The sequence below is a fragment of the Cololabis saira genome, chromosome 1 (assembly GCF_033807715.1).
Source record: "Cololabis saira isolate AMF1-May2022 chromosome 1, fColSai1.1, whole genome shotgun sequence".
Lineage (NCBI taxonomy): Eukaryota > Metazoa > Chordata > Actinopteri > Beloniformes > Belonidae > Cololabis > Cololabis saira.
This window is the reverse complement of record NC_084587.1, coordinates 42,419,638-42,432,013: the sequence shown is the minus strand read 5'-3', so window position 1 is coordinate 42,432,013 and position 12,376 is coordinate 42,419,638. Positions and strand designations below refer to the sequence as shown.

At 45.6% G+C, this 12,376-nt stretch overlaps 1 protein-coding gene across 2 annotated transcripts in view; it reads left to right on the top strand.

The window, feature by feature from the left end:
• Nucleotides 1–12,376, top strand: part of glra3 (glycine receptor, alpha 3) — a 68,948-nt gene that overhangs the window by 31,686 nt on the left and 24,886 nt on the right. For both annotated transcript variants that reach the window (XM_061724141.1, XM_061724131.1), the window contains exon 4: nucleotides 10,832–11,055. In XM_061724141.1, the coding sequence (XP_061580125.1) occupies nucleotides 10,832–11,055 (224 nt within the window). The remainder of the gene's footprint in view (nucleotides 1–10,831; nucleotides 11,056–12,376) is intronic.

Here is a 12,376-nt window from a genome sequence, read left to right as displayed (position 1 = left end):
TTATGCGAATGCTTTAGGTCGCGCTCGGAGCACAGACGAGCTGCTGTCAGGCCTCAGCTGATTGGACAACATTAAAGTCAGCGTGGACTGAGATCTGAGCTCGTCTTTCTGGGTCTGCTTCCTGTTCATCTACAAACTGAAGCCCGTGGGACGTCGAGGGGCTCCGGGAATGCTCTTACAGGTGTACTGTTGCATGTATTGACTTAGAGAGAGTGTGATCTGATCAACTCCGTCATCTAACTGTGGGCAAAAGAAAGAAAAGCCGCGTGAAAGGTGGATGAATGAACTAAAACACGAGCAAGAAAAAGAGGATATCCCTTAGAGTTCAGTGTTTTTCTGAATTAATTTGTCATAATGTGTCCCAGAGACTAATTACTTGCCCGTTGGGGTCAAGGGGGCAGCAGCCTGGGTTTAGAGGTCCAGACCTCTGTCTCCTCCATGTTTACGGGGGAGGTTCTGGAGGGATTGTCCCATTTGAATGTCCGCCGATGAACGGTGGTCCTTTTGTGTCCAAACATTAGTCTAAAACATCTGGGTACAAGGTCGCTGCTGTTGTAAAACTGTAGCCAATGCCAATAGATTGTCTGAGTTAGCAACCGTGACAAAGGGGGCGGGGCTTACCTTACTTTACCAGGGATGTTTGTCAAACCTCAACCTCCAGGTGAAGTGACGCACACATTTGTGGTTCAGATCCAGAAAAGGACTAAAGAATGAATGCTCTTCTACGTTAGCGTTGACTCAGCAGTTAAAACCATCCATCCATCCATCCATCCACCTGTACTTACAACCATCCATCCATCCATCCTCCATCCATCCATCCATCCATCCTCCATCCATCCATCCTTCCACCTGTACTTACATCCATCCATCCATCCATCCATCCATCCATCCATCCATCTGTACTTACAACCATCCACCCATCCATCCATCCATTTGTACTTACATCCATCCATCCATCCATCCATCCACCCATACATCCATCCATCCATCCATCCATCCACCCATACATCCATCCATCCACCCATCCATCCATCCATTTGTACTTACATCCATCCATCCATCCATCCATCCACCCATACATCCATCCATCCATCCATCCATCCATCCACCCATCCATCCATCCATCCATCCACCCATCCATCCATCCATCCATCCATCCATCCATCCATCCATCCATCCATCCATCCATCCATCCACCCACCCATCCATCCATCCATCCATCCATCCATCCATCCATCCATCCATTTGTACTTACAACCATCCATCCATCCACCCATCCATCCATCCATCCATCCATCCATCCATTTGTACTTACAACCATCCATCCATCCACCCATCCATCCATCCATCCATCCATCCACCAGTTGTGGTTTGGTTAAAAGCAGCACCCTGGACAGATCACCAGAGCGTCAATTAATAAAAATAATAATGCTAAATCAATACAATGGTTCTTATTGGTCACCTGTGTAGCTTCATGACACTGAGCATGCTCAGATGGATTTTTGAAGTGTTGGATTAAGGTTATTGTCTCCAGTGTTTTTGTTATTGTTCCTCCACAAGTTATTTTTATCTTACAGGTTGTTAAGTGTGACCTGTCTGTTCTCGTACCAAAAACAACAACAAAATTTAAATCAAGGACAAGGATGAATAATTTTTACTGATCAGAAAAAAAAAGTTTTCTTTCTCAGCAACCCTGTTAGATTATCACAGGATACAGGCCAAAGTAACTTTTGGCCACATCCACAAGTTTGATTGGTGCATTACCGTGGATGATTGATTAATATGCTTTTATTAGCAATAGCTTGTCATCACAATAGTTAGATGTAGTCAACACACTTTCATGAAAAGTGGCTCGACGGTTTCAGACCAGTTTGTTTTACTTCCACGTTTTTTTTTTAAATACCGGTAGTCTGACCATTTTAAAGATGGGAGCTGGTAGACGGTCGGAGGAATACGGACGGCTCCACTCAGGAAAATAAATCCTCATTGATCAATCGGTGATCCAGCAGATTTGGAGCTTGGTGATTTGGATGCATTTACCGACCGAACAAGCAATTTTATTTTTTTAACAACCTTGATATTTATTCTAGTGCTCATGTTGATGCTAATGGTGATATTGACACGACCTGATACCATTAGCAATCACGATTGATCAGTGGATCTCCAATCAGCAGCGACCCTCATGACCTCAGCCCTTCATGAGTCCGTCAGTCTCCCTCCAAACACCCCACAGTACCAGCAGCTGTGGACCCGTCCCGTAATCCACACAGAAGAGTTTTTGCTCCGAGCAGCAAATAAATCTGACATTTGTTGTGAAATGGATGAATTTGAAAACAAGTGTTGTTTTATTCTGCGAGTTCCATCTTTAAGGGCAGAAACTAAAAGCTTGAAACCTTGTTCAGATGAGACGTGGCAGTGACGAGAAGAAACGATGACAACAGGCGACGGACAGAGACGGAAATGAGAGGAGACAGACAAGCAGACAGGAATAGCAGATGTGCAGCGAAGACGCTCAGCAACTCTGACAGCAGATACTTTAGAGAGACATGAAGTCATGCAGCTGATTCATGCATCAATATTTCTCCCTCACAAACACCAATGCAGGATGGAAGTCTGATGAAGACCTGCTGCAGCCGGGAAAAAGTGTCCCACAATTAAAAATGTCCCACTGAACACAAACGGACACAGAAATATTCACGTGAGAAAGGAAACTGCACGCAGACGGATCCAGACGGTTTAAATTCAAATAACAAACTCTTTTTATGTCAGATTAAAGAAATGAATCATCTCGTCTAATGACTAAAACTCCAAGGTCTTCAACTGATAAATGACCAAATAATAAAGAGCCACACTAAATAAAACCAGCTAAAAATACACATTTAGGTGAATAAAACTAAAAAAAAAATGTATGTATCCACCATTAAAATGACCAACATCTCCTTTCTAAAAGTGTTGTATAATTATTTGATGTCTGTCTGACCTGTCAATCACACCTGTTGCTAAGCAACTGGAGTATGTTGGTGCTGGTTGCTGTGAATCAGGTTTGTTAGCTTTCACTGATAAAAATGACCGTCAGAAATGAGACTCGTCCAGGAATTAGACTCGTGAACCTTACAGCCGGGAAAGGTTCACATCTCTTCCTGGTACACCAGTACCATCACCAGTACTACAACTAATCCAGTATGACAACAGCTGACCGTTTCAGCTCTTGTCTGAATCGGGGAGAGTTGCACCCACACAACCATTACACACTCATTTACACACACAAGAGAACACACTCCTGTGTGCAGAGGACACGTTCATCCTCACTCCCACGTATGCACAAGACCATGTATATATTTATACAGTACAGACCAAGAGTTTGGACACACCTTCTCACTCAAACGAATGTGTATATACATATATATATATATATATATATATATATATATATATATATATATATATATATATATATATATATATATATATATAATATATATATATGTATATATATATGTATATATGTGTATATATATATATATATATATGTATATGTGTATATATATATATATGTATATGTGTATATGTATATATATATATATATATATATATATATATATACATCACCTTCATCTTCATCTATACCTGCACCCTCATCTTCACCTTCATATTCAACTTCATCGTCACCTTCATCTCCACGTTCATCTTTACCTGCACCTTCATCTTCACCTACATCTTCATCCTCATCAACTTCATCTTCACCTACATCTTCATCCTCATCAACTTCATCTTCACCTTCATCTTCACCTACATCCTCATCTTCATCTTCCTCATGTCCTCACCCTGGCTCCAGTTCTTGAGGTGACACCAGAATTGCCTGGTCAGTTACGCCCCCTGTCCCTTCCACTCCCCTATATGTGGCGGCTTGGAGTTGACTGTGATGCATGAATGGGCCTCAGGTCTGGAGAAGAAGGCTGGTGTCGTCCATGATGGAGCTGACTAACGTAAAGATGGAAGGTAGCGCTGAACTCGGCCGTGATGAACTCTGACTGGGATTCACCACCAGGGGGGAGGAGTCTTCAGAGTTTCAGACCGTTTTAGACCCAGTTCACCAGCGACCGAGGTGTTTACCTGGTCCGTCCGGTTCTCAGTCATGCACACTCAGACTCCTTCAGCAAAATGCTTCTGTCCGGAGTCCACCACAGACTTCTCAAATCCAACAGTCATTGGATGTGGACATCGTAGTGCCGGGTTCACGTGTCTGTCTTTGAACTTGGAGCCTCTATAGAAGTCCTTGGTGATCGACTCTGAACCCGTCTTTTTGGTGAACAAACTGAAACCAACTGTTGGAGTTGGAGTCCAAAGACTTGGTCTGGTGGTCTTGCGTCTCTGCTTTCATGTGGTCTTCCTCTGTTCTGATGAAACCGCTTGGTTCAGAGATGAAACACTGTAAAGAACCAACGTCCTTTTGTCCTTTATTCGAGGTTTTTAGGGACCTCTTCGTAACCCTGAAGTCTCACTGCGCAAGCCTTTGACCTCCCAACTTGTCCGTTTACAGTTTACGGTGGAGGTGGACCAGAGCTGGACCAGAGGTCACGATCCATCATTTCAGGAGTTGGAGCTCTTTTTCCACGCGGAGGAATTTGAACCAAGAGTGCGATCGTCAGTCGATGCATGGCCCATGAGGGCCGATGACTCGCTCACGTGCGGATTCGTAGCAACCATGTGTCCCGCCAGCATCAGGACCATCTGCTCACCATCTGCTGTGAGGAGAGACGGCGCCGTCACACACGCCATGACAGAGGGACTAAAGGTGTGATTGGGTGTCCACTGACGGGGACATTATTTGATGGCCTCGCAGCTCATGGACTTTATGGACTTTAATAATATGAAGTCAAGCAGAAAAAGAATGTTGTGTTTCATTACTTTTACTGTAATTTCTTGGCAGACCTTAATTTTATCTGGTACGTTCAGTCTATACTTGGATATGACAGATATACAGTATGTTGTTGCTGTGTAAGTCACAATAAACATGAGGAGAAAAACCGTGGGGTCAGAGGTGTTCATCATTGGAGGATTTGTTGCCTAGCAACAACTGTACTGGTGACATCACATGCATCACTGACAGGTAACACTGGTGGACTCTCTTAGCAGTAGTTAGCTGGTAATCCCAGTGTAGTTGGACAGGAGGTCAACCACGCTGGGTGGGTCCGGTCCGGTAGCAGCTGACCCGTCTCCGCTCCCAGGTGTTTCTGGAGTCTGGTTCTCTCCAACTCTTCATAATCCAGATCTTTTTGTGGATGTCTGCCATCATGACGGTGTTTGGATCTTGTTCTGGTAGATTGCTGTGGTCTGATCTTAAGTCCACCAGCCATGGGGCGTTGGTGTGGCCTGGTACTTGTGTGTTTCCAGTACCGTTCAGTCCCAGCCTTTGGTCGATCAATGTTCATGTTGATGGTGTCGAGAGAACAACCTCATTATTGCCCAAGCTTCCACTGCTGTTGTGTGTCTTCTCAGACAGGTAGCAAGAGCTGGGGGTCTTTGTTGGACCTCAGGTAGAGTTTGTGACATGTTGTTTCTTCATTGCACCTTTCAACTGATGGTCTCTCCCTGCAGCCTTGATCTTGGACCTTGGTTTCCAGCCTTTCCTGCCATGGAGGACTCTGCTTCTTACCTGTGGTGATCTCTCGTCAAGCACCTCTAGGTGCTGCTGCTTTATACCAGCTGACGGGTGACAGTAGGCATTGATCATGCAGATTTTTACATACATGGAGAGAGAGTTGTTACTGGGCTTTTTTTTACGATTCTGAAGAGAAGAGTCTCCTGACTGACTTGACCTCCTCTGTGGATCCATCACTGCTGTGGTTTCCTGACACGTTTGAAATAAAAACAGAAGCACTGATTGTTTATTGTCACATCACTGACAGAGAGGATGAGGACGAGGAAGAGTTCATTTCTGAGCATCCACACTCAGAGGGCATCGAGCCAGGTTGCGTCGCTCTCCTGTGTGTAACACGCCATCCACCATAAACAGATTACATTATAAACTCTTTTTTTCATCCTCGATCCGTCCACCTCTTTAATCCTTTAGTCTCTGTGAGGGAGGGGTGTTTATCTGCTGCACAGAGAGAGTGATAATACCTCAGGTTTGTCCTGACAGAAACCGTTCTCACCTCAGTATCAGAACCAGCCTGCTGATTTAAGCTGTGCACATGCACCCTGAAGGCCCCAGGCTGCATCTGTGCCCTCAAACACATCTGTAGATGGTTTCTCTGGCAGAGCGCAGATGCAAATCGGCCCACTGACAAAGGAGTTTGGGAACTTGTTTACTTCCATTTCAGCTCGGTTGTGTTGATCCGTGTGGAGCAGCTCAGTTTAAAGCACATCAGCTGCAGGCCACAGATGTTTGCAGCTGTTTCCGGAGGACACGGCCGTAGACTGTAGAAGAAGAAATGGACAAACCTCCAACGACGTCATCCAGAGGCTTCTGAAGAGTCCTTGAGAAGCTTCTTCTTCCTTGTAATGCGCAGCGTCATGTTTTAAGTGGGCACCAGTTGATCACAAGTGACTTGACGGAGGGGTCAAGAAACGGCAGAATTGAGGAGAGGCTGGCTGAGCATGTGCCTCTGTTATCCTCACCTGTACGAGTTGACATTGCCACTGCTTAGTGACAAACATGCGTGTCAGAACAGCTGGTTCCAGATATGGAGTCATGTTCGTTAGGTCCATGCTCGTTGGTTGATGCAGGGCAAACATGGCGGTGCTGATGGTGCTGATGGGGTGTTTTGTCCACCAATGATCAAATGACTGAGCTGGATACCGAAGTTCGTCAGTCATCGCTCGACCGACACCAACTTTGCTCCACATATTTTGGTAAATGAATCTCCTGACGACATGCTCCAAGCTTGTAACTGGCTGCTACAGCTCGATAGTTCGTCCCTGTCGCCATGGCGCAGGATGACACCCAGCCGCTCTCCTGCGGTCTCAGAATCGCTGTGTGTGGTCTCGTGCTGAATTAGCGGGACAATCCGATGTAACAAGTCGTCCAATGAAGCGGAAGACATGCAGAAATATTGCTGCTGTCTCTCATCATCGATTGCCTGCATCAGCAAGACAAGGGTGACGAGCTCTCCACTCTCCCAACGGCTCTGGTTAAACGTCCTGACAAACCAGCTCGTGTGCCGCTGGCTCCGGCTCTTTTTCCGAGATTGCCTTCCCGATTGGAGAATCGGGATGACTGGAGACAACGATGGACGGCTCGTCTGAGGACGACCTAGAGAAAGAGCAAGCAAAGCAATGCAGGGACCTTCTCTTCATCCAGTGTTGCTGTGTTGTTTACTTTTCAATTGTTCCATCAGGTTGTTCCAACCGGATACCTCCAGTACGACGTGTTCTCCTCACGTGGTGTGCCAGCGAGGTCCGTTTCTTAACGCAGCTGGTTGTCTGCTTGAATGGACGAACTTAGGTGAAACAGCAAGTATATTCCAGCCTTAAGTCTTGAATAAGAGATACAACATCCTAGTCTCTAGTCCACTGGTCCAAGTTTACTGTGAAACTACTGGACCAGTTCAGTATTTGGTGGATTTCTTTTTCAAAGCTCAGTCCTGTAATATATCGTTATAATTATGATCATAAAAATGTATTTATTATTGATATTACTTGGTGTCTGCTGCTGAACGTCATTTGTTTTGTTCAGCCACCTCCAGACTGAATTTATTATTGGAATTAGTGAATAAAACTGAGCACAGCCTTATTTAAGCAGGTTTTAAAAGAGGTAAGATTGTAATTTGATTAACAAGTGCTCAGATGTGATGATCAGACGGTCTGAAATAAGCTGAAAGGCCCTCCTCTCTACCTGCCAGAATGGATCACATCTGTTGGGGTTTGTTCATGACCCCGGGCCGGCACTGAGTCACCGTACCCTGAACTGTACTTCCAGCTCTTATGAGGTTTCTGCATCAATGAGTTCATGGGTCCTGCAGAGCAATGCTAAGGATGTCTGTTTTGTTCGGAAAACTCAGTAACAGCTAATGAGCAGGAAGCTACAAACCTTCGGTCCACATTGGTCCCATGAGTCCATGAAAGTCGTCCTGAGAAAATGTGTTTATGTTTGCCATTGTTGCTTTAATGTGCAGCTTTTCCATTGTATTTCCATGTTTCATTACACATATCTATGAGTAAAGTGCACGTACATCGCCACTGATGTTTTGAAAATTTGACAAGAAAACGTTCCCAAGTCCAAACTATGAGATTCTACATCAGGGGTCTCGGACCCCAGTTGTCGAGAGCCACAGTCTGCATATTTTAGAATTTTCTCTGCTTCAACACACCGTGATACAAGGAGTTGTGTCAACAACAGAGCTGTCCAGACCTTGATGATAAGCTGGTGACGGCCGTTAATTTGAATCCGATGTGTTGATGCAAGGAGACCCTGTGGGTGATGTCACAGAACATGTGTCCAGTTCCTCTTTATACAGTCTGTTGTCCAACTACAGAACCCAGGGGAACACCATAACCAGCTCTGGGTTATGAGGAAGACTCCTCATTCACCTGAACTCACTGGAGCCCATCAGACCTTCTTATAATTGATGGGTGGTTAATTATATAACTTAAACCAGACTAATACCAACATGTTCAAGCCTCTGTAATTGAATGTCCTGATAAATTGGATCAGATCACTGATCTTACAGGACATGTATGGACACCAGTCCAATGTTCTGAAGCCATGAGCTCATTGGTGGTGCCCACTTTCACTTTGACCAGCACTGTTTCTGTGAGATGATGTGATCTAGATCCTGCCTGGTATTTAACGTAGAGATAGAAGCCTGACAATAAGGGTGCATAGAGACAATTCTCCTCGAGCAGTCGTGTTGCGGTGTTAGAGTTTGTCCTCTGCCAGATCTTTAATGTGTTTTCCATGTTCCTCCCATACTGTTCCCCTTCCTGTGTTCTACGTCTGCATCCTCATCCAGCTTCACGTGTGCTGTAATTCCTGAATGCCCTGAAACTCAAGAGTATGAGTGTACACCGCTCTTTATGTAACTGTAGCTTGATTATGTTTTGGCTGACAGTGTAGAGAAGGATTATTAAACAGTTTGTCTGTGTTTATGATTCAGTTTGCCAAGAAGGCATCAGAAGTCACAGCTCATCACATAAACTGTCAACGTTTGACTCAAGCGGGCCCAAGCGGTTGGCAGCAGTTGGTGTGCCGGCGCTCCAAAATCAGGGTTAACCTCCTGTAATCTCATTAGCCACATCTGTGTTCTCCGAGCCCTGGCCGCGACTCTGTTTGAAGTGCAGCGAGCTGGAAGAGTAGTGATGTCACTTCCAGTCAGTGAGCACAGTGAGCAGAGATGCTTGCTGCCGTTTCCAGTGCATTCTGGGAGTCTTCTGCGGAGCTTGCAGCGCAGTGGGGTGATACTGGCAATAGGGATGCTCAGCTCGCTGTCCGGGGACCAAAGTCCTGTGTTCCGCCCAGATGGCTGCACTGCGTTTACTCTCACAGATCATTTACATCAGCCTGGGGGGGGTTGAGCTCTTATTTACTTCTTACTAACTACTAACTCATTTTGGCACCACTGGAGGTAACATGTAATGTGTTCACACTGCTCAGACACCAGCCTGTGGGAACCGATCCAGAATCCCCTCCCCACAACCCACAGGGTCCAGAGTATCTGTTGCTAACATTCTGGTACCAGATGCTCCGGGAGAACCTCCAGATCCCCACGGGTCAGAACCCTTACAGGATTCCAAGGAGGACCTGCTCAGAATTAAGCGTTTGGTCATTATGTCAAGATGGTTATGAAATTCATAAAGTTGTTGTTCCTGTTCTGGCATTGAGGATATGGTGGTAGAGAGTTTTGGTGTTATTTTATCCTGTACAGTAGGGATGGGCGGTATGGACTAAAAAATGTATCACGATAATTTCTGGCTTTTATTCCGATAACGATAAAAATGACGATAAGAATGACTCTCAGATCCGCCATGTTTGTTACACAAAAACGTCATCAACGGGAATTTATCCTTTCTTTCTTTCTTTCTTTCTTTCTTTCTTTCTTTCTTTCTTTCTTTCTTTCTTTCTTTCTTTCCTTCCTTCCTTCCTTCCTTCCTTCTTTCCTCCTGCTCTCTACTTCCTTCCTTCCTATTTTCTTCCTTCCTTCCTTCCTTCCTTCCTTCCTTCCTTCCTTCCTTCCTTCCTTCCTTCCTTCCTTCTTTTTTCCCTTCCTTCCTTCTTTCCTCCTGCTCTCTCCTTCCTTCTTCCCATCATCTTTTCTCCCTTCCTTCGTTCTTTCCTTCCTTCCTTCCTTCCTTCCTTCCTTCCTTCCTTCCTTCCTTCCTTCCTTCCTTCCTTCCTTCCTTCCTTCCTTCCTTCCTTCCTTCCTTCCTTCCTTCCTTCCTTCCTTCCTTCCTTCCAAAAATCAGCTTTACACAAAAACGTCATCAAGGGGAATTTATCGTTTTTACCGCGAGATGACAAATTCTTATCGTGAGGAATTTTTTTGACGGTTTATCGTGAACGGTAAAATATCGCCCATTCCTACTGTACAGTAGTAAACCATCACCATCATTGTTGGTTTAAACATTCTCCCGCAATCTTTACTGGGAACAGGACTAGGGGACAGGTCAGGAGTGAGGAACAGGTCAGGACTAGGGGACAGTTCAGAGCTGGGGAACAGGTCAAGACTAGGGGACAGTTCAGAGCTGAGAGACAGGTCAGGACTAGGAGACAGGTTCCAGGACATCCAAAGATTAGGTTTTTATCAACATTTGTAGCCCAACTCTGATTTCGGTCCAAACCAGGTCTTATCTGTGTGTGCAGGACTAAACCAGCTCTTATCTGTGTGTGCAGGACTATCGCGTGAACATCTTCCTCCGCCAGCAGTGGAACGACCCGCGGCTGGCGTACGCCGAGTACCCCGACGACTCTCTGGACCTGGACCCGTCCATGCTGGACTCCATCTGGAAACCAGACCTGTTCTTCGCCAACGAAAAGGGAGCCCACTTTCACGAAGTCACCACGGACAACAAGCTGCTGAGGATATTCAAGAACGGCAACGTTCTGTACTCTATCAGGTCAGTGTGGAGGCAGGTCCCCCGGCGTCGGGCCGCACCACGTGGTTCGTGTTCATGTTCCCGTCATCTGCGGTCCGACCACAACAGGACGGCCCTGGGTCCTCTACTCACGAACCATGCACGTATGGCCATGCACTCGCAGCCTCTCACGCCTGAAGGCGCCCACCGGAGAGGCGTCGGTAGGATGATGTGGATGCGAATACGTCGGTACGCCTGATAACTGCTGCTGACACCACCGTCTGAAGACCCGGGTCTCTGTATGGGACACATCAGGAGGACTATTGTCCAGGGTGGTGTCTCTCAAAAATCACGTTTACCAAAATACAACGTTGTTTTGTTCATTTCAAATATGTAAATCTCATACAGTGCATAATTCAACATGCATGATTACCCAGAATGCCCAATGACCCATTCACGCCGGAGCAATGTGGAGCAAATTAGTCACCCAAGACTGGATTTGTTTGTAATATAATAAGATCTGGAATTATGGATGTATCCTAACCACAAAAATAGAAGAAATGACAGTGTCCTAGCCAGACAAAAGACATAACGAACTTACGTACGAACTTCACTCATTATTCCCTTTTCACTCCTATAGCTCTCTGGCGCTACAATCTGCGTTGCCTCGTGCTTGTTGTTTAAGTCAAAACAGACATAGATTCCATGTACAGAGTCCAACAGAACTGGACCAGCCCTCTGTGGCGCCAGCTGGAGGTTTTCAAACGGGTCTAGAACCCGCCCACCTGAGCTCAGCTACCACAGGTTAGCTGGTTTAGCTTGGTTTAGCTCTGCTAACCTCTGATGCTGACTTAAATAACTTTACACAACAGTATTTAACACAAGGACTAGAGGAGCTCTGCTGGGACCTGTGGCCTATGTGTCCACGTGACCATGCAACGCCAGTCACGCTTCACTGTGCTGAGCTACGCTCTGGACCTGTCAGTCAACCTGAAACTGTCTGAAATGATCCAGGGCCTCGATTGGAGGCCTCAGCTTCTGTATGAGGCAGAAGCTGAGCTGGATACAGTCCTCTGGTCGGTCCTGGTTAGATGCAGTCCAGACGGTGTCCTCTGGTCGGTCAGCACAACAGTCTTTAAAATTAAAACTCAGTTCAGTGAATGCAGCAGAACTGGAAGCCGTGGGTAGAGTAAAAGATGGAGATTCTGGAAGGTTCTACTCTGGAGTTTTTCAGTCGTTCCTCATAAAACAGTAAATGTAAATGTAAATGTACTTTATTTATATAGCACCTTACATCAACCTAGAGGTGAACCAAAATGCTTTACATAACATACAACAAAATAAAACAAGAATAAAACATATG